Source organism: Apodemus sylvaticus, chromosome 10, assembly GCF_947179515.1.
Source record: "Apodemus sylvaticus chromosome 10, mApoSyl1.1, whole genome shotgun sequence".
Lineage (NCBI taxonomy): Eukaryota > Metazoa > Chordata > Mammalia > Rodentia > Muridae > Apodemus > Apodemus sylvaticus.
The window spans coordinates 95,613,309-95,641,143 of NC_067481.1; the positions used below are offsets into that span (position 1 = coordinate 95,613,309).

The 27,835-nt window shown below is 58.2% G+C and overlaps 2 protein-coding genes across 4 annotated transcripts; one reads left to right on the forward strand and one right to left on the reverse strand.

Moving 5' to 3' along the window:
* Positions 1–494: 494 nt before the first annotated feature.
* Cacna1h (calcium voltage-gated channel subunit alpha1 H) lies at positions 495–23,854 on the forward strand. Of its 3 annotated transcripts, none has more exons than XM_052195195.1 (33): positions 496–635; positions 718–851; positions 1,025–1,122; positions 2,834–2,993; positions 4,301–4,616; positions 4,760–4,852; positions 5,780–6,569; positions 6,874–7,319; positions 8,976–9,127; positions 9,579–9,764; positions 10,185–10,302; positions 10,452–10,607; positions 10,753–10,843; positions 11,145–11,353; positions 12,301–12,723; positions 13,209–13,309; positions 13,468–13,591; positions 13,676–13,744; positions 13,837–14,021; positions 14,207–14,333; positions 14,523–14,648; positions 14,754–14,843; positions 15,036–15,252; positions 16,756–16,907; positions 17,359–17,468; positions 17,607–17,740; positions 17,970–18,040; positions 19,252–19,330; positions 20,244–20,365; positions 20,457–20,702; positions 20,790–20,958; positions 21,117–21,277; positions 21,975–23,854. In XM_052195195.1, exons 1-33 carry the CDS (start codon positions 543–545, stop codon positions 23,016–23,018), a joined length of 6,792 nt encoding a protein of 2,263 aa, XP_052051155.1. In that variant the 5' UTR covers positions 496–542; the 3' UTR covers positions 23,019–23,854. The 3 variants fall into 3 exon arrangements, with proteins under 3 accessions (XP_052051157.1, XP_052051155.1, XP_052051156.1); XM_052195196.1 differs by having other exon boundaries at positions 15,036–15,228; XM_052195197.1 differs by lacking the exons at positions 17,607–17,740; positions 20,457–20,702; positions 20,790–20,958; positions 21,117–21,277; positions 21,975–23,854 and having other exon boundaries at positions 495–635; positions 20,244–20,342.
* On the reverse strand, positions 23,831–27,569 carry Tpsg1 (tryptase gamma 1). Its single transcript, XM_052195982.1, has 6 exons — positions 27,521–27,569; positions 26,856–26,882; positions 25,517–25,688; positions 24,705–24,970; positions 24,281–24,426; positions 23,831–24,179 (listed from the first exon to the last, which is right to left on the reverse strand). Exons 1-6 carry the CDS (start codon positions 27,567–27,569, stop codon positions 23,877–23,879), a joined length of 963 nt encoding a protein of 320 aa, XP_052051942.1. The 3' UTR covers positions 23,831–23,876.
* Positions 27,570–27,835: the final 266 nt, after the last annotated feature.

Consider the following 27,835-nt stretch of genomic DNA (forward strand, 5'->3'; position numbering starts at 1 on the left):
GTAAATGCTGGGCGGGGCTCTGTGCTGCTGTTCTTGTGGGCACTTCATAGATCAGCAAACCATGCAGACTCAGAGGTGCATGACCCGTTCAAGGTCACCGTCAGGAAATTTCCTCTCCCTATCACGTTCTTAAGTTTCCTGTGTCCTTCCAGTTACACTTTCTTTTGTGCCTTGTAGAGTTTGACCGTCACTAAGGGTACCAGGATCCAGTGTGTTTGGTGTCCTCACCTGGGCCCCGTATGTGACACTGCTGGCAATATTTCCAGGGCCATCCCAGAATGAAGCAGGGTCAGGGGGCAGTGGCCACCCTTCCAGGGAGAACTTGGGAGAGAGCCAGAGGAGCCAGCATGGTGACATGGCGCCACCTGGTGGCCATGTTCCAGTGCTGTTGCCTGTACTGTTGATTTGGGGCTGAACCCTGCCCCTGGCTTGGGAGAGGGCTCCAATGGGGTGAGAGGGAGCGCGTCTGGGAGTAGGCAGAGTGGGGTTGTCCGCTGCACGGCCCTTAACGCATAGCCCGCAGGTGGTTCGAGCACATTAGCATGCTGGTCATCATGCTGAACTGCGTGACACTGGGCATGTTCCGGCCCTGTGAGGATGTTGAGTGCCGCTCAGAACGTTGCAGCATCTTGGAGGTAGGTGTCAGGGACTGTGAGGAGAACCAGGAAGGCACCAGGTGTGCCCTGCCCACCCTCATTCTGACCCCCTTTCCTCCAGGCCTTTGATGACTTCATCTTCGCCTTCTTCGCTGTGGAGATGGTTATCAAGATGGTGGCCTTGGGGCTCTTTGGGCAGAAGTGCTACCTGGGTGACACGTGGAACAGGCTGGACTTCTTCATCGTCATGGCGGGGTATGCAGCCTCGGCTTGGTATGCTGGGAATCCCAGGAACAGCCTCCGGGCTGAGACCCGAGAGAGGCTCGGGGTTCACAGGATGCAAGTGTTGATGGCCCCCATGGGGCTGTGGGTGATAGGAGACGGGGGCCTTTGGGCTTTTCCCTCCCTGAGCACACCTGCTTCCCCAGCATGATGGAGTACTCTCTGGACGGACACAACGTGAGCCTCTCTGCCATCCGAACGGTGCGCGTGTTGCGGCCCCTCCGCGCCATCAATCGGGTTCCCAGTAAGTGCCTCTCCTGCCCTGCGTAAGTGATCTGCCCGTATCCTGCTGGCCCTGCCATTTATGTAAACACCAGCGGACCTGGCCCTTGTAGGGTTGTCCCAGTTGGGATGTGATAGGGATGCCCACTGCTGAGTGACAGGAGCCTCTCCGAACCTCAGCCTCCTCGTTGGCATAGCTCCTGGGGTGAGGCTGGGGGCAGAGAAGGTTCCCAGATCCACCAGTGTCTAGTGGGGGACCTCAGGCAAGTGGAGGTACACGTAAGAGTCTCCGCGTTGAGGGTCCTCTGCAGCCCACCTTTCCTGTACAAAGGAACTGAGCTCAGGGCTTCTGGGACAGGAGGGAGAGGAACATCCTGCACTCTCCCACTACACAGGGAGGGAACGCTTGCAGGGGTTCTTGGGACGTGGCCTGTCCGGATGCTGGCCATTTGCCTTCATCCGTGGACAGCTTTGGTGTTTCTCAGTAGCCAAGCTCCGATGTTCAGGTTGAAGGTGCCACTCCCAGAGGGCTGTGCAAGGTGTGTGTGCACATGTGTGAACCGGTATGGTTCCTGGATCTGCCTGGGCATTACACACCCCCTTTCACCTGCCTGATCTGGACTTTTTGGCCTCAGGACTCAACCCCTTCCATCGACCTGCCCTGGCCTTGACTTCTGAGATCAGATAGGGTTCAAATGTTGTGTGACACTGGGCAAGTTACCAAACTTCTATGAATATATTTTCCAAGGACATCAATGGATGTTAGGTGACACGTGGTTATGAGGGCTCTGTTTAGCACTGTGTGTGTTCAGCCTACCCAGCAGAGCCCAGGAATCCTCCGCCTGGTTAACCTGTGTTCTGGAGCAGAGATGAAACCCAGGCCTGCTCCCACCCAAAGCGTTTGCTGTTCTGGGTAAATGTCCAGGCGACTCTGGAATTCTGTCTTAGACAAAACGACATGTTCTGCACAGCGACCACAGCACCCTTAGGGCTGTCTGAACACTTAGCTTGAGTCTACTCTGACCCCTATATCACATGACCTAGTTGGTTGCTGTCTGCTCATGAGCTACTTCATCTCTGATTGAAATGTTAGTGCCTCTAAGAGCTTGGACTCCCTGTGACCTGAGGGTCCTCATTCCATGGCTACCCCTCTGGATTTCTCAAAACCCTGGTTGTGCCTGTCCTAGTTGTGTGGCCCAATGCTCTGCCCACAGCCTCAGCTCTCTCAGTGCAGATTTTGAGCTATATGTTCTTTTGATGTCTGAACAGGGGCAGACCCAGGATGAGGCCAGGGACCCTCGGGCCACTTCCTGGATTTGTTCAAATCCATACATCACCCAGGAGAAAGGAGTTCAGAGTTGCTTTGAGACACTGTACTGGTTCATGCCTTCCCTGGAGTAGAGCCCTGGTGCAGGCCTGTTCTTTCACCAGAAATAAGAAAGCTATCCCCACAGCAGAGCCCCAGAGCCCAGTGTGCCAGGGTCACCACAGAAGCTGCACTGGCCTTTGACTGGCCTGTCCACTGGGGTCCTGGAGATGCTGTGTGATGTGGCGGAGCAGGGACAGGTTTGCCCTGGCTGTCTGGAGCTGCAGCCTGACTCTCCTTTGGGAGTCCATCAGGCCTTACCTGTCCCAGGCCTCTGCGCACCTGTCCATGGCTAGGCTGAGGGGGGGCACCCCTAGGACCCTCTGCCAAGGCTTAGCTGTGCTGAGCAGCGGCCCTGCCCCCTCAGGTATGCGGATCCTGGTCACCCTGCTGCTGGACACACTGCCCATGCTCGGGAATGTCCTTCTTCTCTGCTTCTTCGTCTTCTTCATCTTCGGCATTGTTGGGGTCCAGCTCTGGGCTGGCCTGCTGCGGAACCGCTGCTTCCTGGACAGCGCCTTTGTCAGGTGTGCACGCCCCACCCACCCCTGGTGTATGGCTCTACCCACCTAGCCAGCCATGACCCCAAATGCTCTCTCTTGAACCCGCCCTTCAGGCTTCACCCACAGGGCGATGCTGTTCCCCTTCTGCAGGCCCCACCCCCAAAGGGATCCTCCCTGGAAGACTGTTCTCCTACCCTACCTGGTGTGAGCCCCCCTCCCCACCGAGGTGCTCTGTCCTTGAATACCCATACAATGAACCTGGGTCCTAGTTTGTGGTGAGGTCCTGGGGTGGTCAGCTCTACTCAGGACAGGCCATAGGTGCAAGTAACAGCTCCTGGAGACAGGATCCATGTAGAGGTGATATAGGTTGGCCTGGGGGTTCAGGGTCGGGCTCTAAGAGAGCCCGGGTGGAGGCTACTTTCCTTCCAAAAATGTTTACTCTGTGAGTGCATGTGAGGGTTTGCTACTGGGTGTCGTTGCTAGGCTCAGAGGTCCTGCTCGAGGGAAGCAGAATGCTGTGCTCACCTGTCACTCCTGGCACAGTGTCCCCAGTGGCTGCTGCCCTCTGGCCTTGCTCCTTTACATCTGCCTGATTGAAGGGCTTCCTCTGTGTGAGCACCCTGTGCCAACATGGCATTTGCTGGGCCGAGGAGGCATGAGGGTGTGCCCAGCCCCTTCCTCCCAGGCCCTGCTCTGCAGCATTAGAAGACACGTGACCCAAGGCTGACCTGCTAGGGCATCCCTGGAAAGCGGCCATGCATGTACTGTGAGGCACTCTGCTCTCTGCTAGGCGCCGCCTGTAAACTGTGTGCCCCCTCCAGCTCCAGTCAGTTACTTGTGCACTAAGCCTCTAGGATGGACCCCTACAGGCCAAGATGTCTTCTGCTCTCTGGGTCTTTGGTTCTCAGATAGAGACTGGAAAAGAGGAAGATCGGGGGTCCATGAGGGGATTTCAGGGAGTGGAGAGGTGATGGAGACACCCTGCTTGTCTGTGCTGCTGGGCCCCTCCCAGGAGGGCTAAGTGTCAGGCAGGATGTTGTGGGTACCATGGGAAGAGACTGAAGGTGGGTGGTCCAGAGGCCTTGCGATGCCCCAGGCATGGCTTCTCAGTCATTGCCGCAGCGATGATGCTCGTGTCTGGGGTCACATTGTCTACCCGGTATGCTTTCCCTCACCCTCAAGTCTCGGGCCCAGTTGAGGAGTAGAGGGAGTCACTTGATGGCTATGTGGGAGTCGGGGTCAGCAGTCCTGAGTGAGACTGGATGCGTAGATGGGGAGAGCGGTGTTTGGCCCAGGAACCCCTAGCGATGCCCTGGCCTTCTGCAACCCAGGAACAACAACCTGACCTTCTTGCGGCCGTACTACCAGACAGAGGAGGGCGAGGAGAACCCTTTCATCTGCTCCTCACGCCGCGACAACGGCATGCAGAAGTGCTCACACATCCCCAGCCGCCGCGAGCTTCGTGTGCAGTGCACACTCGGCTGGGAGGCCTACGGGCAGCCGCAGGCCGAGGATGGGGGTGCCGGCCGCAATGCCTGCATCAACTGGAACCAGTACTACAACGTGTGCCGCTCAGGGGAATTCAACCCTCACAACGGCGCCATCAACTTCGACAACATTGGCTACGCTTGGATCGCCATCTTCCAGGTTTGCTCTAGGATAGCTTGGGGATACCCAGAGGTGTGGGATGGCGGACCCTGAGAAAGGCACACATACTGGGGCATGACTTGCACTGCTGCCCTTGGGAGCTGGGGAGTGTGGGCCCATGTCCGGCTGCCTGCCTCCCCCAGGTCATCACACTGGAGGGCTGGGTAGACATCATGTACTACGTCATGGATGCCCACTCGTTCTACAACTTCATCTACTTCATCCTCCTCATCATTGTGAGTGTGGGCATGACTGGCTGGTGGGCCATTTGACGGGGGGTGGGGGAAGAAGCCATATTTTACCCCTTCCCCCTCGGCATTCATTCTGGACCCCCCTAGAGTCCTGAACTCAGTGGTGGCTGTGGGATGGGCTTTGGTGGGTGGGCAGGGGGCTTTTTGGCCTAGCCTGTCATTGAAAGACGGTCACAGGATGGAAGGAAACCTATATAACCCCAGGCCCGAGGCCCAGAATCTTCAGAACAGTTGGTCCCAGCCCCCCCCCCCCCCAGTACCTCACCCTCTAGCACAGAGCTCCCACAACAAGTGTGTGCGATCTCCCAGCATAGCTCCCTGTAGTGAACACGAATCTTTGGTAGTCTCTCACATATCCATCACCCCACACTTCTTTGGCCCATGACTCCCCATTACCATTCACCCCACACACAGCACTCCAAAGCATCCATGTCTTAGACTTAGTTTTCTCTTGTCCCTCCATATCGCATTGTCCTCAGCTAGGACGTTAACAGTTCATCAGAGCAGACATTTCCAGATCCCTGGGTACAGAGGTGCTGCCTGCAGGGACCCAGCAGGGAAGGGAGGTGGAGAAAATGTCATACATTCTCAGACAGCCCACACAGCAGGGACATAGAGTCAATAATGGTCTGTAACCAGGGGGAACTGGTCATGAGGCTGGCTGGGAAGGTCCCTCCAAAGGACGCAGTGGCTACGGTGGAGGGTATGTTAAGGACAAACCTAAGGAACAGGAACTCATGCAGGACCCTGGGGAGGGGGGTCCTCTGTTCCATTCCCACACAGTTGCAAAGTACCTACTGCTGCTTCCTGGAATATTAATGCTATGGCATCGCGGCTAGGCCCCAGCCCCCAGTGTGGGTCCTGGCTGGGCTGGGTATGGTGCTGCTGGTGGTCACACATACCCTGCCACAGGTGGGCTCCTTCTTCATGATCAACCTGTGCCTGGTGGTGATAGCCACACAGTTCTCAGAGACAAAGCAGAGGGAAAACCAGCTGATGCGAGAACAGAGGGCCCGCTATCTGTCCAACGACAGCACTCTGGCCAGCTTCTCAGAGCCTGGCAGCTGCTACGAGGAACTCCTCAAGTACGTAGGCCACATCTTCCGGAAGGTTAAACGTCGTAGCCTGCGCCTTTATGCCCGCTGGCAGAGCCGATGGCGTAAGAAGGTGGATCCCAGCAGCACCCTGCATGGCCAAGGCCCTGGGCGGCGGCCACGGCGGGCAGGCAGGCGCACAGCTTCCGTGCACCATCTGGTCTACCACCACCACCACCACCATCACCACCATTACCACTTCAGCCACAGTGGCCCACGCAGGCCTAGCCCAGAGCCAGGTGCCGGTGACACCAGGTTGGTCAGGGCCTGTGCGCCACCCTCACCACCATCCCCGGGCCACGGGCCACCAGACTCGGAGTCTGTGCACAGTATCTACCACGCTGACTGCCATGTGGAGGGGCCGCAGGAAAGAGCCCGCACGGCACACTCCATAGCCACGGCTGCTAGCCTTAAGCTGGCTTCGGGCTTGGGTGCCATGAACTACCCCACCATCCTACCTTCAGGAACAGTCAACAGCAAAGGGGGTACCAGCTCACGACCCAAGGGGCTGCGGGGTGCTGGCACCCCAGGGGCTCCAGCACACAGCCCTCTGAGCCTGGGAAGCCCCAGCCCCTATGAGAAGATCCAGCATGTGGTTGGGGAACAAGGTGAGGATCCAGGCTCCTGCGCCCCGCCATGTTGAGGAGAACGGGGAGGGTGTAAACAGGCAAGGCAGGTCCATCCATGGTCCTGAGTATTCTGGGCCCACATCCCATTGCTCCAGCCTGACCTCAAGAGGAATTGCCAGGCTGGTTCTTTGTGTCTGTTTATCTCTGAAAGACTGCCCCTTTCTGTATGGAGAAATTAAAATTGAGATTGTGCAGGAGGGGAAATGGAGACCAGAGTCTCAGGGAGGGGGGTGGGTGCTGCCGCAGTAGCCTAGCCACAACTGTCTGTGTTTTTGCCCCACAGGACTTGGCCGTGCCTCTAGCCACCTGTCAGGCCTGAGTGTGCCTTGCCCCCTGCCCAGCCCCCAGGCTGGCACGCTCACCTGTGAGCTGAAGAGCTGCCCATATTGTGCCAGCGCCCTGGAGGACCCCGAGTTTGAGTTCAGTGGTTCAGAGAGCGGGGACTCGGATGCCCACGGAGTCTACGAGTTTACACAGGACGTGCGGCACGGGGATTGCCGGGACCCTGTGCAGCAGCCCCATGAAGTGGACACGCCAGGCCGTGGCAGTGAGCGGCGTCGGCGTCGCACGCCATTGAGGACATCCTCACAGCCAGGAGGGCTAGGCCGCCTATGGGCTTCCTTTAGCGGCAAGCTGCGGCGCATTGTAGACAGCAAGTACTTCAACCGAGGCATCATGGCGGCCATCCTCGTCAACACTCTGAGCATGGGCGTTGAGTATCATGAGCAGGTGTGTGTGTGTGTGTGTGTGTGTGTCCCGTTCCCTTCCCCCAGCCCAACTTCAGGACATAGCAGGGCAGGGCTTGTAGGAAGCTTTAGAAGCAGAACGCAGGCTCCCTGTGTCTTCCTAGAATCCCTAGCCTTTTCCTGAGGTCTCGGAGGGAGCTATCTTACCTGGAACATTTATTCAGTCAGCAGTTCCGACTCCTTGGACTGAGGTTCTGAGTGGTAAGAACAGTGCCATTTCGACTCTAGTTCTGCAGCTTTCCCGCTGTGGGAGCGACAGGTGGCTCCAAAGACTACCCCGCCCCCCAAGAGTGAGGGGACCCAGAGGCACTGCAAGGGCTTCTACCCAGCTGCCTCATCCCAAGGAGCAAGTTTGTGCCCAGACTCCCTGGGGAGGGGCTCCCTATGCTGACTCAACTTCCATATCCTTGGGGAACTGAGGCTAGAAGGCGTCAACTAGCATAGGCTGGTCCTTCAAGGAGGATCGAGGGGTACCTGGGACTCAGCACCTGCCTGGATGCTGCAGGTCCTCTTCCTTCCGCAGCGCCACCCTAGGGAAAACCTGCCAAAGCCTAGTAAGATGGGCACTCCTGGGGGCGGGGCCAGGAGCTCCTGAAGCTCCACCCACTTTTAGTGACTAGCGTGATTTCCTGGGGGCCTTTCCTCCCCATTTTTCTTACTTCTTAGTAAGTAGAAGAAATCTATGCACTGTGGCCTTAGGCAGACATAGGTGGGTGAGGCCAGGGTGAGGGTAGGTCAGCTCCATCTTGAAGCCCCCCCCCTTGCGTGCGTCCATATGTGAAAAATGCTACACACATTTGGCTCACTTAATACACATGGATGCATTCTATACATGCGTGGTTTAGCTGCGTGCGTGCATGAAAATCACATGTAATGCACATGCTCAAAGCCTACCTGTGTACATGGAGGCCAGGGCACATGCCTTTGTGCTGTGCACACAGTTCACCCATGAGCATGAAAATCGGCTCACAGTGGAGGGGCAGGTGCCTGTGAACACAACAAGTGTGAGGATACGGGCATGTTTGCACTCATCAGGTGTCCAGTACATGTGCGTTCATGTTTGTGCTCAAGCCGTGCTAGAGTACACGCACCCACACCTCTCCAGCATTACAGGCATGTGTGCATTTTCACATATGCAGGTTACAATATTACAAGTATAGGCAAATATACATGCAGATACTCCTACACGTGCAGCGGGGTCAGCACACTCATGACAAGAGTCCCGCTGGGCTTTCTTCAAGTGAGGGGTGGGGTGGGCGAGGCTGTAGGTACGGTTCATGTGTAGGTACCTCCGTGGCCCATCCTGAGGCCCCAGCACAGAGTGTCAGTTGCCTACAGAGGGAGGGGTCCTTTGAGACTTGGCAGCTCTTGTATGCAGCTGTCATTCCTGCAGTGTCAGGATGGGAGGGCTGTCTGAGTGGGGGAGCCAGAGAAGTCTGCTGTCTCTTTAGACGAGACATTCTCGGGCCCTAGGTCCCCTTTCTAGGTGGTAGGCAGCTCTTTTCTGAGGTGCTGGGGAGCCGTCCTTTCCTGGCCTTCTGGAAGCAGTAAGCAGTAAATTTTGCTTTTGCTTCTGGGTTCTGTGCCCCTAAAATGGGAGGAGCCACGGCAGGTCCTGACTGCCTCTCCTGACCCGCAGCCTGATGAGCTGACCAATGCACTGGAGATAAGCAACATCGTGTTCACCAGCATGTTCGCCTTGGAGATGCTGCTGAAGTTGCTGGCCTGTGGCCCGCTGGGGTACATCCGCAACCCTTACAACATCTTTGATGGCATTGTTGTCGTCATAAGGTAGGGCCCGTCCCCATCCCTGTCAGAGGCTCAGGGAGCCTCAATAGGCACCGCAGAGAACAAAGTGATAGGATTCACAGTGGGTGGGGTGAAGGCTGTGAGACCCCCTGGTGGTGCACATAACAGACCAGCAGGTCCAGCTCCCACCTTGGAACCTTGTCTGTGCTGTGCAGCTGGTTAACTGTGTCTAGATGGGGGCTGGTTTATGATCAGAGCAATACTGGTCCTGGGGTCAGGGTGGGGGTTGCATTTACAATGAGCACAGAATGATGGGAACATCTGCGGTTGGGCCCTGGCTCCCTTCAGGGGAGGAGGGCCCTGTACCTGGAAGGGATGATTTGAACAGAGGGTATGGTGGCTCCCAGACTGGCTACCCTGACTACAGGAAAAGAAGATCCCAGGGTCATGGAATGGGCCACCCTGACCTCCACACTACTGTCCCGACCCACAGTGTCTGGGAGATTGTGGGGCAGGCAGACGGCGGCCTGTCGGTGCTCCGTACCTTCCGGCTGCTGCGGGTGCTGAAGCTGGTGCGCTTCCTGCCGGCGCTGCGGCGGCAGCTGGTGGTGCTCATGAGGACCATGGACAACGTGGCCACCTTCTGCATGCTGCTCATGCTCTTCATCTTCATCTTCAGGTGGGTGGGGTCCAAGCTCCTCCCTCAGACGGCATTGACAGGGCTAGGGCGTCCGGCATGGTACGGGGAGCGGCTCTGCTCTGCGAGGTCCGCACATGCATGGGTCGAGCCCTGGGGACGGTACCAGGTTTTTAGTGGGTTTTGCTTAGCATTTTCTGTGTGTCAGTCTTGACACTTGGGGAGGGTGTGGAAGAGGGAGCATCCCACAGGCTACTGAGTCTGGTTGTCCTTGTCATTGTCAAAAGGCAGAATGGTGGCCTCTGTCCACCCCTCTAATGATGAAGGCCTTCTCAGCTGTAGAAAAATTGTTGAGCCTCAGGATTGGCCCTGACTGCAAACACAGGGTGGGGATGGGGGCTGGCAGTGGACTCTGGCAGAGAGGGTCCTGGGCCCCTCCCACTCAGTGCCCATCCCCCTCAGCATCCTGGGCATGCACCTGTTTGGCTGCAAATTCAGCCTGAAGACAGACTCCGGAGACACCGTCCCTGACAGGAAGAACTTCGACTCGCTGCTGTGGGCCATCGTCACTGTGTTTCAGGTACAGCCCCAGGTGTCCCTGGGACAACCAAAGCTGAAGCTCCAAGGAGCCAGGGGACTATAGAGACCCCTGGCTCTATCCCCAGGGAGGTACACAGGGTCGCTTGTGGGACCAGAATCATCTCAAGCCCTGCAAACGTGTCCTTGCAGATCTTGACACAGGAAGACTGGAACGTGGTTCTGTACAACGGCATGGCTTCCACCTCGTCCTGGGCCGCCCTGTACTTTGTGGCCCTCATGACCTTCGGGAACTATGTGCTCTTCAACCTGCTGGTAGCCATCTTGGTGGAAGGCTTCCAGGCAGAGGTGAGGGATGCATCTGGCCGGGAGATGTTCTTGTCTCGGTAGCTCCCCAACATCCACCCTGTGCTGCTGAGTGCAGGACTCGGGCTGGGGACAGAGGATCCTACTGCAGATGTCTCCACACTTACCATGTATTGCATGGGTGCAGGGTGATGCCACCAGATCTGACACCGACGAGGATAAGACATCTACCCACCTAGAGGAAGATTTTGATAAGCTCAGAGACCTTCGAGCCACAGGTGTGTGCTTAGATGGTGTAGACCAGGGGTGCTCAACCTGTGGTTGAACCCCTTGGGGGGGGTCACATATCAGACATCCTGCATATCAGATGCTTGCATCATGATTCATAACAATAGCAAAATTACAGTTATGAAGTAGCAGCAAAGATAATTTTTTAGCTTTTTTGGGGGGTCACCACAACATGAGGGGGTTGCAGCGTTAGGAATATTGAGAAACACTGGTGTAGACTGAAGCAGGGTTCTGGCAGGTAGTTCCGACTGCTGGAACCTCTGGAGGTTCAGACAGCCCCTTTACCCCTAGAGATGAAGATGTACTCACTGGCTGTGACCCCTAACGGTCACCTAGAGGGCCGGGGCAGTCTGCCGCCGCCTCTCATCACGCACACAGCGGCTACGCCTATGCCTACTCCCAAGAGCTCGCCACACCTCGACGTGGCCCACGCTCTCCTGGACTCCCGGCGCAGCAGCAGCGGCTCTGTGGACCCCCAGCTGGGGGACCAGAAGTCTCTGGTAGGGACCAACTCCAGCCCCTGAGAGGAGCCCCAAGGGCTTCTGGCCCAAGCACCAGGGCTCCCCTGAAATGAGGGAGGGTCCCTGTAGCACCCCAGCCCTGTGTAAGACAGAACCAGGGTCATTCTGTTCCTGGAAGCCAGGTGTTGATCCCTGTGATGTGAGCATAGACATGAGGGAGGAATTGGGTGTGTGTTGGGATACCTTCTGCTTGCAGCCATGTGAAATTACAGTAGAGACAGAAGCTGGCCAGGCACAGGGCACACCAGAGAAAACAGCGAGGGTCTGACAGAGACACTTAAAAGCAGCCTGGGAACGCTTACAGGCGCCGTGCAGGCCAGGCTGATGGTCCATGGGCCGCAGAGGACACGGCAGCTCACTCCTGTTCACACCCAGTGTGCTTTTTGTGCAAACAGCCGTGCCTGGAGATGGCTCCTGAGACCCTGAGAAGGGCCAAGTGGGGGTTGTGCGGAGGCAGTGGCTGGACTGCATGGGGGAGCTTAGGGCCAGACCCAAGGGTAGGAATCAGGTGAGGGAAAACCAAAGCAGAGAAATTGTCTGGTGGATCAATCGAGTCCCAGAGCTGAGCCACTTAGTACAGCTTGCTACAGTCAACTTGCCAGGGGGCCCTGAGAGAAAAGACAGAGACAGGCCAGGGGGAGAGTATGGTTCAGCTCCTGTGAGACTCTGAAGGCAAGTGGACTTTTGTTCTAACCGTGTCTGGCTGAGTAGGGTGTTACCTGAAAACAGGACATCGGTAGTGCCCTGGTAGAGGGTTTGCTAGGTGGGATAGCCGTGCATGACCAGGCATCCAGCAAGTATTTCATAGATACCCAGTATGGCAGTTGATAGTAATATCTGGGGGGAGGTACCTCCCATCCCAGAAACTGGTTTATGTGGTGATCCTTAGGGCTGTGCCAGTCTGCTTACTCCCTGCCACTCCTCAGGCCAGCCTCCGCAGCTCTCCTTGCACCCCTTGGGGCCCCAACAGCGCTGGGAGCAGCCGGCGCTCCAGTTGGAACAGCTTGGGCCGCGCACCCAGCCTCAAACGCCGCAGCCAGTGTGGGGAGCGCGAGTCCCTGCTCTCCGGCGAGGGGAAGGGCAGCACGGATGATGAGGCGGAGGACAGCAGGCCAAGCACGGGAACCCACCCAGGGGCCTCACCCGGGCCCCGAGCCACGCCACTGCGTCGTGCTGAGTCGCTGGACCACCGCAGCACGCTGGACCTGTGTCCCCCACGGCCTGCCGCCCTCCTACCCACCAAGTTCCATGACTGCAACGGGCAGATGGTGGCCCTGCCCAGCGAGTTCTTCCTGCGCATCGACAGCCACAAGGAGGACACAGCGGAGTTTGATGATGACATAGAGGATGTGAGTGGGTGAGACAAGGGGGCGTGGCCTACACTCAGCTAATTCCGCCCTCTCTGAGAGTGACAGGAGGCAACCAGACCCACAGTTACCCATAGTGGCTTCTGTCTCAGGGCTGGCTCTTCAAAGCAGAAGCTGAGGCAGGGATTCAGGGAGCAGGCCAGCCAGCCAGGGTAGGGGTCCAACTTCAAGTTTGTCCCAGGTTAGGAGCTACCTACCATCGGGGCCAGGCCCCTCAGGGTCAGGAACTGCCTCTTTAAAGAAGGGAGGTGGTCTCGACAAAAAGCAGCTCTAATTGATCAGTCAACACTTAGATTCCTGTGGCCTCACAGCGTGGTCACCCTCCCACTGCTCAGGTGGAGAAGGTGAGGTGGAAGGGGCAGGAAGTAGCAACAAAGACCGGCCTGAGGTGAGGAGGTCAGGGTGGTCATATGCCAGGAGGCAGCAAGGGGCGGCTACCGTGACCCAGAGTCCCTCTGTGTCCCCAGAGCTGCTGCTTCCGCCTGCACAAAGTGCTGGAACCCTATGCGCCCCAGTGGTGCCGCAGCCGGGAGTCCTGGGCCCTGTATCTCTTCCCACCGCAGAACAGGTGAGCCGTGGGAAACCAGCAGCCACCGAGGCTGCACCCTGCTGGGTGGGGAGGAGAGTGAGCCAGCCTTACCCACCCGTGGCTGAGCACCTCGCCCTGGCCAGCGTGAACAGATGTAGAGTCTGCTCGGGGTCTCCTCACCTCAGTTGCCTCCTCAGGCTGCGCGCCTCCTGCCAGAAAGTCATCGCACACAAGATGTTCGACCACGTGGTCCTGGTCTTCATCTTCCTCAACTGCATTACCATCGCCCTGGAGAGGCCAGACATAGACCCGGGCAGCACCGTGAGTCCCTGGAGGCAAGCTGGCCTTATGGGCGGGGCGGGGCAAGGTGGACGTGGGACCTCCCACTGGTCTCTCTCTCTGCAGGAGCGGGCCTTCCTCAGCGTCTCCAACTACATCTTCACAGCCATCTTCGTGGTGGAGATGATGGTGAAGGTACTGATGGTCCCCTCCCCCTCTGTCCTGTCCCACATTACCCTGTCCTGGGGACTCTCTGCCAAGCCTATACATGACTGTCCCTCCCCCAGGTGGTAGCCCTGGGACTGCTATGGGGCGAGCATGCGTACCTGCAGAGCAGCTGGAACGTGCTGGACGGGCTGCTTGTGCTGGTGTCCCTGGTCGACATCATCGTGGCCATGGCCTCCGCTGGTGGTGCCAAGATCCTAGGCGTCCTCCGTGTGCTGCGTCTTCTGCGGACCCTGAGGCCTCTGAGGTGGGGTGTAGGGGGCGGGGGCCACCCATATACATCCAGGAAGGACCCAGAAGCCCACCCCCACCTTTGGCTCTCCGGCCACACGTTCACATCACCTTGGGGCCTTGCATGCACCATTGCTTCTGCCCGCCCGTCGCCCTCTTAGATGCGCCCAACGGCAGCATATCCCCTCTGCCTGGGTGCAGGGTCATCAGCCGCGCTCCGGGCCTCAAGCTGGTTGTAGAGACTCTGATATCATCGCTCAGGCCCATTGGGAACATCGTCCTCATCTGCTGCGCCTTCTTCATTATCTTTGGCATCCTCGGGGTGCAGGTGTGTGGCCCTGGCTTGTCCAGGGTCTGCCCCACCCTGGGCCTCTGCTCCCCACTGGTGGGATGGGTCCTGTCCTCCCCGGTTGGGTGGTCAGCATATCTAGCTTGGAATCCAAGAGGCCTGAGGTAGGCAGGTCTGTGGGCCAGTGATTGTGCCAGGCTCCCTGGAGTAACAGCCCTTTCCGGTCAGCTTTTCAAGGGCAAATTCTACTACTGCGAGGGCACAGATACCAGGAATATCACCACCAAGGCCGAGTGCCATGCCGCCCACTACCGCTGGGTGAGGCGCAAGTACAACTTTGACAACTTGGGTCAGGTAGGTACGGGTGGTGGTGTGCAGTGTGGCCATGGAGGTGACCAGGCGTATGGGGGGTATGGCTGCCATCTTTACCCTTCCAGTGAAGCTTACCCTGTTATACAGGCGCTGATGTCTCTGTTCGTGCTGTCTTCCAAGGATGGCTGGGTAAACATCATGTACGACGGGCTGGATGCCGTGGGCATTGACCAGCAGGTGCGCAAGGCGGGGGAGCCGTGCTCACGGGTGACCTTGAGGAAATCCTGCATGCCTTTGGGATTGGAGCAAGTCATCTCAGAAACCTTCCCCAGGATTTCTGATTGCTGCCCTACAGGCCAATCCCAGGGAGGGCTTCCGGGGCGGGCAGGAAGGAGGATGGTGGGGGACCCGCCGTCTTGTGTGCTGTAGCCCGTGCAGAACCACAACCCCTGGATGCTGCTCTACTTCATCTCCTTCCTGCTCATCGTCAGCTTCTTCGTGCTCAACATGTTCGTGGGCGTGGTGGTGGAGAACTTCCACAAGTGCCGGCAGCACCAGGAGGCCGAGGAGGCGCGGCGGCGGGAGGAGAAGCGGCTGCGGCGCCTGGAGAGGAGGCGCAGGAGTAAGGCGGCCCCCAAGGTGGAGGGTCGGTACCTGAACGCATGCTGTGTGGCACCCAGCTCTGGGCCTGCGGCCCCCAGCCAAGACGGCTCAGCTTGTGGCCACCTTGCATGGGGGCCTGGCCTTGGAAGAGGGGCCAACTGGAGTGAGCCTCTGGGGCGCCTGCCGTGACAGGATGCAGGGTACCCCGTGAGGGCTCAGGAGGTAGATGGGCCCCTCCCGAGCCCCTCGTGAGTTGGAGAGACAGGACAGTGGGCCCTAGCTTGGGAGCACGGAGGGCTTCCCACACAGTGCGCCCACCACAACCGCTCAGACGTATCCTTGTCTTTCCAGGCACTTTCCCCAACCCAGGTACCTCCCTGCCCTGCATGCTCAGGCTGCTGCTACTGCTGCTGTTGCTGTTGCTGCAGTGGGAAAGACGGGCGTCATAGGCCTCCAGGGGCCACCTCAGGGTGGGGCACAAGTGCCAGGGTGCTGGGTGCCGGAGGGTGGGCGGAGGAAGGTCAGTGGCTGGCCCACCAGTGTCCATGTCGCTGCCCCTGCTCGGCCCTTCTCATGGCTGGCATGTGCACACGTCTGTCATGCCCAGGGGACCCGGTCCATGCTGGTTCCCCAGGCTTCATGGCTGCTCCCCGGTGTCTCTCAGCTGGCTGTCGGCCCCCTGGCTGCTTGCACGGAGTTTGCTAACGACTGCTGCATGTTGGGCCGAGGAGCATGCGGGTCCAGGGAGGGGTGGTTGCCCATCAGACCCTGCTCTTCCGGGCCTGGGCCTTCAGCCCCTGAGTGTGTGGTTCTAGGCCGAGGAGGGTTCTGGGGTTCAGGGTGGCTGAAACCCTCACCGATGGACTCCTTAACTATACCGAAGTCCCCTGAGAGGACTGCCGCAGGCACGACATTTAGTGTAGATAAACCTGTGGGGATGCATGTGGGGAGGCCTACCCCAGGGTGGCCTCGTCTCCTGACATCTGCCTCAGGCTGGCTGGAGTGCACATCCCAGGTCCCAGGTGGTCACTGGTGGCCGCTTGGAGTCTGGGAGGAGCTAAAGCCTGAAAGCCAGGGATGGCTTATGTGTCATCTCTGTCCAAGTGGAGGCTGCTGAGCCCAGACAGGGAGATGCCTAAAGCCCAGTGTCAGCACGCGGTTGATGAAAAGGACCGTCCCTCCTGCTCCCCAGACTAAGTCACAGAAGAATAGGGTCTAGGCAGGCACTCCGGCAGGGAGGCTGGCAGGGTCCATCCTGCCCTGCACCCTGTCGCTGTCGGAGGCCCCAGTCCTGCTGGCTGGGTGCAGTATACTCAACAGGAAACACTTCTTGACCAGAACAGGCCTTTCTCAAAAGAATCTTCCCTCCCCCGGCCCGGGGCCTTCTCCCAGGGGCCAAGCAGCCCAGCTGAGGTCCTGCCTGAGCCACTTCCACACACTTAGCATTACAAATTGAGGTCAGGGCCTCTGTCTGGCTAAGCGGGGAGGGCACAGGCAATCCCTCTGCGGTGTCCAGGTGGCTCAGCCGTGTGTCCCTCTTCCACAGAGGCCCAGCGCAGGCCCTACTACGCAGACTACTCACACACGCGTCGCTCCATCCATTCGCTCTGCACCAGCCACTACCTGGACCTCTTCATCACCTTCATCATCTGCCTCAACGTCATCACCATGTCCATGGAGCACTACAACCAGCCCAAGGTGGCCCAAAGTGGGGATCGGACTGGGACGTGGGTCCCCAGCAGGGAGGGGAGGGGACACGGAGCTTGTGTTCCAACCCCAGACTAGGGGCTGAAACTTACCAGGGTCCCCCCGCCTGCGAGTGTGGACACTGATGAGGGGCCAGCCTGAGTGTCATTGTCCTTTCCGTGACCCTCCACGTATATCCTGAAGGGGTGTGGGCTCCTCGCTACAGCAGAGCCTTTTGATGGAGTATCCATTCTGCCTTTGGGACAGGCCATCTTTCTGTCAGGGCTGAGGACAGGGGAACATCCTGGTCCCTTTTGGCCTAATGTCCTCAGCCTGCTCACAGGGTCATCAGGTGATGACTTCAGGCATGCCACATGTGTCCTGCAGTTGGCACTCTGGGAGCAGGGAGATAGGGCAGCTAGGAGCCGCGTGGTACCCCAGCCAGCCCCTCCTCTCTCCTCAGTCTCTGGACGAGGCCCTCAAGTACTGCAACTACGTCTTTACCATCGTCTTCGTCTTTGAGGCCGCACTGAAGCTGGTGGCCTTTGGGTTCCGGAGGTTCTTCAAGGACAGGTGTGTGGTCTTGGACGCAGGGCAGGTGGGGGTCACAGGTGGCCTGGGACGGGCTCTTTTGCCGTCGGGGTGAGCCTTGGCTAAGCTGCAGCTACTCCAAGCCATGGCCATACTTAAGCTTCCCCCATGGCTGGCCAGGTGGAACCAGCTGGACTTGGCCATCGTCCTCCTGTCCATCATGGGCATTGCGCTGGAGGAGATTGAGATGAACGCCGCCCTCCCCATCAACCCCACCATTATCCGCATCATGCGTGTGCTCCGCATCGCCCGCGGTAGGCGGCCTCTGCACGGGCGTGTTCTGTCCGGGGGAGCACTAGGCTGTTAGTAGGCCCCAGACCTGGTAGCATGGGCTACAGATAGGCTCCATCCTCAGCAGATGCCTGGGATGTCTGCAGCCAGAGGGGACCTTGGTCTGTAGCTAGAAAGCAAAGGGACCGGTGTATAGGGTGCCCTGGGCTTTTGGGGCAGCCTGGCCCTGCTTATATTTGCCTCCTGCCCTAGTGCTGAAGCTACTGAAGATGGCCACAGGCATGCGTGCCCTGCTGGATACTGTGGTTCAAGCTCTGCCTCAGGTAGGTTGGGGTCCAGCACCCCTGAAGGCCACCACAAGCCTTCAGGGCCTTCAGGGGACAGGCTTCGGGGAGGGCTTGGCACATGTCCCTTGCTCGCTTGCTCGCTCTGTCCTGAGGCCAGGGTCGTGCCCAACTCTTTGGCTCAGCTGATCTGGAAGAGGTCGGAGATGGCACCCCCGCCTGAACCTCAGGCTCTGGGCCAGAGCGTTAGGGACCGGTGCCTGCTCAGCTGGTGCGTGTGGGAGGTAAGGGGCCACGGCAAGGCCAGCAGGGTCCCAGGTGAGCTTGCCAACGGACAAGAGGTCTCTGACAGTGGCTTTGAGCCACCAGGTTCCTAACTGTACCTTCACCCCTGCCGGGACCTTCCTATCTCTGGACTGCAGGACACACCTGTGGTGTTCCGTTCAGTCTGCGCCAGGCAGAGACACACTGGAAGACATTCCCACACTCTCCACAGCCCATCCTGCTGCCTGGTCACCCCTGCACTTGTACCTGTGTCCTCCAGCTGACAGGCCACAAACTCAGCTTGTTCCTCGTCACCCGGCTCCCCTCACATGCCCAGCCCACTGCCATCCCTGTCACAGGATCCCTTATATGCATTCGCCTACTCTCTAGGTGGCTGGACTGCCTGTGTCCACCTTGCCTGAGACATGCTGGCCCAAGCAGCATTTTGAGCCCCTTCTGAGTGACTGCACACCATGTGTCCTGCCTGTGGGGTTGGTGAGGGAGGCCCGGGTAGTGCCCTGAATCAGAGCTGGAGCAGATTCAGGAGTGTGGCGTGTGCAGGGGCTAGGGTTGGCAGAGTCTCATGGGTGGTTGTCCGAGATTCCCTCTAGTGCTCCTATCCACTGAGCACCAGCCCAGTGTGGGGACTCTTAAGACTGAGGTGGCCTCTGCATGGGTAGGCATGATCCCTGAGTGGGACCCTCTAAGCCTTGGGGGGGTCCAGCTAGAGGGTAGAACAGTTCCCAGGGGCAATTGGGAGAACGGACTATGCCCTGAGAACCACAGAGGGGCAGAGGCTGGCTTGCAGAGGGATGCTGGGCCAGAATGGAGATCCCTGAGGGTTGGTGATGCTCCGGGAAGGCCGAGGAGCTTAAGTGGAACTGTAGCTAGGTCCTCTTCCCAGGGCTGGGAGCAGTGGGGCAGGGCGGGGCAGGGCGGAGCAGGCCAGCGCAGGCCTGATGTTGTTCTGCTTCTCTCTTGTGTAGGTAGGGAACCTTGGTCTTCTTTTCATGCTCCTGTTTTTTATCTATGCTGCCCTGGGAGTGGAGCTGTTTGGGAGGCTAGGTGAGTGTGGCCACTCTGCGCCTCTCCCAGAAGGGGTTACCTGGCCCCACCCCACCTCCCCACAGGTTGGTGGAGGGTACAGGGTACTGGCCTAGGTAGCAGGTAGACCACGAGCCTCTAAGCATGTCCTCAGATGGCCTGTTCACGTTCACGTCACCAGCTTAGAGTGGGTACACATACTAACGCCTGTGTACACAGACATGTCCACTTGGGGACACGTTCCTACATCCATGATGCACACATCCATGCTCAAGCCAGGCAGGGCCACATCCCAGGGTGAACGTGCACCTTGGAAGCCATGCACACACTGGGACATACCCAGGAAATGTCAGCGACGCGTCTTCTGTGTTGTTGTTTTCTAAGGCAAGTCAGCGAGTGAGGTTATCTCACCTAGGCGAGGGCGGGGGCGGGGGGAGGGCTCTGTCCGACCCTACTAGACCTAACTATGAGACCTAACTACTTCCCCTAACTGTGAGGATCTTCTGGGGCTTTCGTGTGCTCTAGAAGGATAGAGGACATGAAGGTTGTCACAGCCTGTTGTCTTCCTGCCCAGACAGCTGAGTCCAGGCATGCCTCCCACCAGTCCTCACACACACAGTCACAGCAAATACTTACAGATCCTTTCTTCCCTGCCGCAAAGTCGCCCAAGATAGGTCTTATATCCAGGCCACCTTGTACCCCAGAGAACCCCATTGCTACCGTCCATGAGCTGAGAGGGCAGATCTAGGGTTTGGGGGTGCTTAGGAGCTCAGGCAGTGCTGTCTGAGGACAGGTTCAGTGTAGGACAGAGGCCTGGGCCCCAGGTTCCAAACACGCATGTCCCAGCCAGCCCAGCATGGGATGTGTGTGCCGATCTTGTCCCAGTCTCACAGTGGCAGGAGCGCTCTGAACGGGCGGGGACTCTTCCTTGCAGAATGCAGTGAGGATAATCCCTGTGAGGGCCTGAGCAGGCACGCCACCTTCACCAACTTCGGCATGGCCTTCCTCACACTGTTCCGAGTGTCCACCGGGGACAACTGGAATGGGATCATGAAGGTAGTTGTGAGGCTGCTCCTCCCCTCCCCCTTTCCTGGCTTGGACATTGTGGGAAGACAGAGCCGTGACCCCGCCGCCCTGCCCTCCCTAGGATACTCTCCGTGAATGCACCCGTGAGGACAAGCACTGCCTCAGCTACCTGCCCGCGCTCTCGCCCGTCTACTTCGTCACCTTCGTGCTGGTCGCCCAGTTCGTGCTGGTCAACGTGGTGGTGGCCGTGCTCATGAAGCACCTGGAGGAGAGCAACAAGGAAGCCCGCGAGGATGCAGAGATGGACGCCGAAATTGAGCTGGAGATGGCACAGGGGTCCACAGCCCCACCCCCATCCACAGCACAGGTGAGGCTTCTCGGGGACCTAGGGCTGTCCCAGGGCTTCTAGGGGCAGGGGTGCTGCTGAGCTGATAAGCAGCTTCCCTCCCCGTAGGAAAGCCAAGGTACCCAGCCGGACACCCCGAACCTCCTGGTCGTGCGTAAAGTATCTGTGTCCAGGATGCTCTCGCTACCCAATGACAGCTATATGTTCCGGCCGGTGGCTCCCGCGGCTGCCCCGCATTCCCACCCACTGCAGGAAGTGGAGATGGAGACTTACACAGGTAGTGTCTCTTCGGGTATGGACTCTTGACGGGGACGGCAGGGAAATAGGACTGGGCAGGGAGGATGGGCAGATGGGAAATTGGTAGGGAGGGTGGGAGGCCAAGATGGGGGCCTCAGAGGCCTCAGGCCACACAGTTCAGATGCATCCCTGCCCCAGGCCCGGTCACCTCTGCTCACTCGCCACCCCTGGAGCCCCGCGCCTCCTTCCAGGTCCCGTCAGCCGCGTCCTCCCCAGCCAGGGTCAGCGACCCCCTTTGTGCCCTTTCACCCCGGGGTACACCTCGCTCTCTGAGCCTCTCACGGATACTCTGCAGACAGGTAAGGGAAACCTTCCTCTCACAGGCCTGGGGGAGGGGGGCTCCACGGGGCCGCTTTTCCCCAATCAGAGGGTTACCGTGCCTGAGGCCCGAGATGCTACAGGTGTCCTTGGACTTGGAGTTTTCCATCTTGCCTTGTGGGTCTCAGGTCCTCACCCAGATGGCTCAGCATAATTCGCCGAGGCCACCTGTGGTAGCTTAGTCCCTCATGGGACTCAAGTCCCTTTCTTAGGCAGAAACCTCAAACCCCAAAGTGGCTAATGTGCCTGCACCTCCCAGCCTGGCCTGTGGGCTCTGCCTGACCTTCCCCTCAGTTTCCACTACTTGGCACAGGAGCCTCATACAACATGGAAGATCTTGGCAACTAACCATTCTTGGGGTACCAAGTTGGGCTGTGGGCCTCAAGAGTGAGGAGGTGACCCGGGCCCTTTAGGCTTCCCCACGCCCTGCAAGACTATCTTTAGGAGCTCAACCCCCAGGCTTCTCCGTTTGCCTATAGCGTAGCAGATTCATCCTCTGACATCTCATTGGTCAGTGGGTCAAAGTCTGGGATGTCCACATCACCAGCTCCTAGTCCCACCTAGTCCCAAGCCACCATGGAGTATGGCCAGCCCTGCCCTTCCTACGGCTGGGAAAGCGGGAGCCTGGCTGCTGGCTGCTAGAAGGGGCCTTTGAGTTGTGCCTCCATGCCATTTCAGGAGGCCATGCATGCCGAGTCCCTGGAAGGGCAGGTTGATGACGTCCGAGAAGAAGGCATCCCAGACTACATGGAGCCTGCTGAAAGTATTTCCACAAGTGAGGCACCAGTGGGCACCCTGCGGTCCCCTCCGTGCTCCCCTCGGCCTGCCAGTGTCCGTACCCGCAAGCACACTTTTGGGCAGCGCTGCATCTCCAGCCGCCCTCCCGCCCTGGGAGGGGATGATGCTGAAGCAGCAGACCCAGCTGATGAGGAGGTCAGCCACATCACCAGCTCAGCCCACCCCTGGCCGGCTACAGAGCCCCACAGCCCAGAGGCCTCCCCGACAGCCTCTCCTGCCAAAGGCACAGTGGGCAGTGGGCGGGACCCACGCAGGTTCTGCAGTGTAGATGCTCAGAGCTTCCTGGACAAACCAGGTCGGCCAGATGCACAGCGGTGGTCCTCGGTGGAACTGGATAACGGAGACAGCCACCTAGAGTCTGGGGAAGCGAGGGTCCGGGCCTCAGAACTGGAGCCGGCTCTTGGGGCGCGAAGGAAGAAGAAGATGAGCCCTCCCTGCATCTCCATAGAACCTCCCACTGAGGATGAGGGTTCTTCCCGCCCCCCTGCGGCTGAAGGAGGCACCACCACCCTGAGGCGCAGAACCCCATCCTGTGAGGCTGCCCTCCACAGGGACTTCCCAGAGTCTACAGAGGGCCCAGGCACCGGAGGGGACCCCGTAGCCAAGGGTGAGCGCTGGGGCCAGGCCTCTTGCCGGGCAGAGCATCTGACTGTCCCCAACTTTGCCTTTGAGTCTCTGGACATGGGTGGACCTGGTGGGGACTCTTTCTTGGACAGTGACCAAAGTGTGACCCCAGAGCCCAGAGTTTCCTCTTTGGGGGCTATAGTGCCTCTAATACTAGAAACTGAACTTTCTGTGCCCTCTGGTGACCCCCCAGAGAAGGAGCAAGGACTGTACCTCACTGTGCCCCAGACCCCCTTGAAGAAGCCAGGGTCTCCCCCAGCCACTCCTGCCCCAGATGACAGTGGAGATGAGCCTGTGTAGATTGGGCTGTGTGTCCACAGGGCTTTGGCATTGAGGTTGTTGGCTCCCTGCAGGGTGGTAGCCCCAGTCAGGGCCGTGAGTGGACCCTGGCTTAGGCCCCACTAAGGCAGAGGGACCGGGAGATACCATCCCAGGAGAGGCAGCAGACATTCTGTCTCTGCACCATGACACAGGAGCAGCCTCGGGCCCCACGAGCCTCCCTCGTGGTGATTCAGGTTTGGGTTTTCCTGAGTTTTAACCACCACCAGAAGTTGTACCAGGACCAGGTCATCAGTCTCAGGAGGAGAGGCTGTGTCCTGGGAAGGACCAGAAGTTCCTCACGGGCAGGAAGGCACCACAGCTCCATCCATGTGACACACAGATTCCCAGTAGGGAGTACACGCTTGAGCCCCTTGGGCCCTGGTGGGCAGATATTGGGCCCTGGTGGGCAGACGTTGGGCCCTGCAGCCACCACAACCAACATCACCTTCGTTCACGGTCTTATTCCTGTCACTCAGCGCATCCTTCCCTCTCACAGTACCCCTCCCTCCATTCCATCCTCTTAGGCGGTTTAGAAACTTAGCAGTGACCCTGGGAAGGGCCACATCACCAAGGAGTACTGGCCCATGCAATAAGACGTCACAGTCCCAGCTGGGGTGGGGCTCCCCCCCCCACCCCATCCCAGGCTGTTGGGCTCAGCGTTCATTTGACATCCATTTGCTTTATGTCATCCGTTCTACAAATTCAGGTTAAATGTTGCAATAATCTGATGCAGAAAACTTGGCTTCCTAAGTCAAAGCTAAAGGGAGGGGAGGGGCAAAGCAACACTGAATAAACACTAACTTATTTAAGAAAGACACTTGGGTTGCGACACCTCAGTCAGAGCTCTGAGGCTGGGTGGGAGGGAGAGCCCAGCCAGTGCTTGGCCATCAGGACTCCAGAGACCACCAGCAGGAAGAGGCTTGGCAAGAAGAGGCCAGCCAGGAGAGGAGTCCAGGGCATCCCTCGCATTCCTGAGCCCCCTGCTTCCGGGATGTAGTGGTGGATCCAGTTTACGTAGGCAGTAACCCGCGCATAGACGCCAGGGCGGTCAGGGCGGCCACAGCCCTCACCCCAGCTGACAACGCCGGCCTGCTGCCAGGTCCCAGCCACCTGGCAGACTAGTGGCCCTCCAGAGTCATCCTGCAGGACAGAAGGTCAGAACAAGGATGGGATTCTAAGGACTTGGGGCTTGTCACCGTGCTTCACGGTGTACCATCCCTCTGTGTGCCCAGCCAGCTCACCTGGCAGGCATCCCCAGGGCCCTGGGCACATAGCATATCTGGCTGGATGAGGCTGCCGTTAGGGCTGCTGTAAGCCTGGCTGCAGGTCTCTACATCCACCACAGAGACTTTGGCCTCCTGAAGGTTATATGGGGGCTTCAGAGGCTCTAAGAGGAAGCAAGGTTCAGGAGGAGGTTGAGTGACCAGCCTCACACTGCTGGGAGTGAACACACAGCAGACACATCCCCCGTGTGGTTTACCCGCCACTGTGCTGGCCTTGTCCGGCCCTGGTTTGTGGGTCAGACATGGATCTTAGTGGAGGCCAATAAGTGTTTAGCCTTTAGGAGGGATAGGTGTGGCCACTAGGAGCAAATGGTGGCCCCAATGGCTCCTGCTTCTCCCCAGGTGGCCCCCTTTACCTTCCCCATCCCCATGGGCTCCTTACCTCCCTCCCGAGTATAGCCCCAGCCTGTCACCCAGCACTGCATCCCAGGGTAGAAGTCAGCTGAGGCCTCTGGGAGGCACACAGGCTGGACCTGGCTGGAAAGGGTCACCGGGGTAGCCAGCTGCACCAGGGCAATGTCCCCACTGGACCCTGGTGGTCCTGGGGGGCTAGAATACATGATGATCCGTTTTACAGTGGAGAAATGGGGTGACAGCGTGATCGTCAGCTCTCCCAAGTGCACCTGGTAATCCGACGAGTTCACAGACCTGGGAGGCAGGGAGAGACGTGAGTGTCCCCCTCCAACAATGACCACTGTCCACCCCTGCCAGTGTCCCATCTGTTCTCGGTACTAGGCACAGAAGTGGCTACTGCGTACACGAAGCCTCACACTTAAGGGCCAAGGACAGCAGTCTGTGGTCCTGCCACCTCTGCCTGGAAGGTGCCTGGGGCACCGGGGACAAGAAACGCTCCTAAAACCGGCAAAGGTAGTTCAGGAAGTGTGCGAGACAAATGGAAGGGCTTCTGAGCTGACTGGTTCAGTTTAGGATACTTCCCGACACAAGCTAGCTGGGAGGCCAGCATCACACTTAGGCCCGATGGAGGTTACATTCTCCTCCTGTGGCGGATGTGGGAGAGGGGGCCCCACCCCTGCTGGGGCTGCACCCTGCCACTTCAGTGGGTGGACCTTACAGCAGTTTTCTCTAATGAAGAGGGAACCTTGGACTCGAGGGTAGAGTCACAGGCTAAGCGAGGTCCTGTTTGCTGTCACTGCCCCATAAGCCCAGGCAGCCAGGCTGCGTGAGGAAACTCACCCAGAGAAGCAGTGGGCTGCTGTGAGCACCCATTCTGGGCTGAGCAGGGACCCTCCACACACGTGCACCTTATGCAGACGGAGGCTAGCCTGCCATGGCCATGTGCCAGCCGGGGCGGCATGCCCTCCCACGATTCGACTTTCTGCGTGTGAAACCTGGGGCTGGCCACACCCTGACCCAGAGGAGGCACTGTTGGTGAGGGAATCCAGAGACCGGCATTCTGCTCAATGCCCTTTCTCTAGGAGGCCTCCATGATTCGCATCTTGGGGGATCTACAAATGTCTCTGCTCCCCATCCACTGGTCTCTCTCCAGAAGCATTTGTGGGTGCATGCCCTAAAACAGTGGTTTTTCAACCTTCCTTATGCTGGGACCCATTAATGCAGTTCTTCATGTTGTGGCAACCCCCAACTATAAAATTATTTATGTTGCTACTTCATAACTGTAACTTCACTATTGTGAATCATAAATATTTTGTATGTAAAGGATGTTAGGGGACCCCTGTGAAAGGGTTTGACCCCCACCCAAGGTCTTGTGACCCACAGGTTGGGAACTACTGCCCTAGAAGCAGTAAGTTTGTGGATCTTGGCTTCTGAACACTGCCCCAAAGGACATAGCAGGCTCCTTAGACACTCAGTGGAACTGGGCAAGTGGCATACTGCCTGGAGTTAAAGGGGTGAGAGTGACGGGAGCTACAAAGGCCCAGGATGCTGTGGGTGTGGGGTGCCCTCCGAGTGAGAATGGGGCTTCCTTTTTAGAAGGATGTTTGGATCTAGATAGATGTGATATCACAAAACACTGGAGATGTGTTAAATGTCACCAAATGCTACACTGTATCGTGGGTAAATTTGATGTAAATTTCACCTCGACTTTTTTTTTTCTCATGAAAATCTAGAGCTGTCACCCACAGGGGAGGGCTTCCCTCTTAATCTGTACAACAGAATGAAACTGGAAATTGGGTCCACACTGATTAAAAAATAGAAATGGAAGAGATCACATCCCTCCCACCCAGAACACCAGGTCAGTCCTGAGGAGGTCTAATAAAGATGCCTCGAGTCTCTTTCCCAAGAGCAACATTCAGCAAAAGAAAGGGATGGACCATGAGAGCCGGCAGGCTGCACAGGAGATCCAAAATGGCTCCCGAAGACACAAATGGGGCAGGGGTGCAGCTTCCCAGGCAAAGCTGGCCTTGTCCCATCAGCCACGATACCAAAGACAACCTGTGGCAAGTGACTACAGAGCATCCCTGGGCCAGGAGACTCTCCCACCACAGGCACTGCCCCTCTAGAGTCTGCCTGCCAGGACTGGTCTCTAATCCTGAAATATCTGTTGGAGACGTACCTGACCGTAGAGTTTCCTGGGAGATGCCTGAAGGAGGGAGACAGAAGGATTAGGGGAGCTGCCCCTGGGAGTGACTCTGGTCCTGTGGGCCTAAGCACTGCCCCCTGCAAGGTCCCAAGGTAGCCCTAAGGTAGATGTTCCCATCCTGGGCAGCTAAAGCTAGGATCTAGCCAGGTAGGTGGGGCCCAGCTGGGTGGGGCCCAGGTAGGTGGTTGTGGCCTGGTCAGCTGCTATCCCAGTCCCAGGGTAGGGTGGGACCAGCCATGGATCATAAACAGCAGCTGGGAGGCAGTGAGTGTTGGACCAGTCTCAGCCCTCACAACCTCTAGGACCTCCTTGAGGTGGGTCCTTCCAGGATCTGGTCCTGTGAGTATCCCCACACATACACCCAAGCCTCTGTCTCCAGCAATGATGGCCAAGCTACCCAGCCGAGGAACCCAGACAAAGCAGAGGCCTACCGTGAAAAACTTGGCTTATGTTCACTTGAGCTCAAACTTCAAGGTACCCAGATCCCTCTTAACACGGCTCCAAGATTTCTCAGAGCTCCACCCCAGAGTGGAAAGTAAGGTAAATGAAGGGAAAGGTAGAGAGAGGAAGCAGACCCCTCCCACAGCAGGGCAGGATATACATACAGTGCCACACCGACCCCAAACCAGTCTACTCACCAGAAACAGCCAGAAGCAGTAGGAAGCCACAGTAGGGCCCCAGAGCCATGTTGTCTTCCCACAGCAGACGCAGGACCACCCCGTCCCCCTGCCCAGCCCTGGGCCTGCCAGTATGGGGATGGCTAGGGTTGGCCTCACACCTGCTGCAGGGTGGGAGGGAGGAGGGTACAGGCTCCTCACCTGATCCTGTTGCACGCCACAGGGAGGGGCCTTCAACTTCATCTGTCTCACTTGAAGGCTACACCCAGCCTTGGCAGCAAGGGACACGTTTGGTGACACATAACAGGGACAGAACGGGACCCAGCTGTCCACACC

Bases quoted from the DNA above. Each gene is read 5' to 3' on its own strand.
- Cacna1h (XM_052195195.1), top strand. From the start codon at position 543: ATGCTGGTCATCATGCTGAACTGCGTGACACTGGGCATGTTCCGGCCC. The intron at 10,608-10,752 runs GTGAGGGATGCA...GCATGGGTGCAG, and splicing joins TGGAAGGCTTCCAGGCAGAG to GGTGATGCCACCAGATCTGA. The intron at 15,253-16,755 runs GTCGGTACCTGA...CCTCTTCCACAG, and splicing joins GGCGGCCCCCAAGGTGGAGG to AGGCCCAGCGCAGGCCCTAC.
- Tpsg1 (XM_052195982.1), bottom strand. From the start codon at position 27,569: ATGGCTCTGGGGCCCTACTGTGGCTTCCTACTGCTTCTGGCTGTTTCT. The intron at 24,427-24,704 runs GTAAGGAGCCCA...GCTTCCTCTTAG, and splicing joins GGGCTATACTCGGGAGGGAG to AGCCTCTGAAGCCCCCATAT. The intron at 24,180-24,280 runs GTGAGCTGGCTG...TCTGTCCTGCAG, and splicing joins GCCCTGGGGATGCCTGCCAG to GATGACTCTGGAGGGCCACT.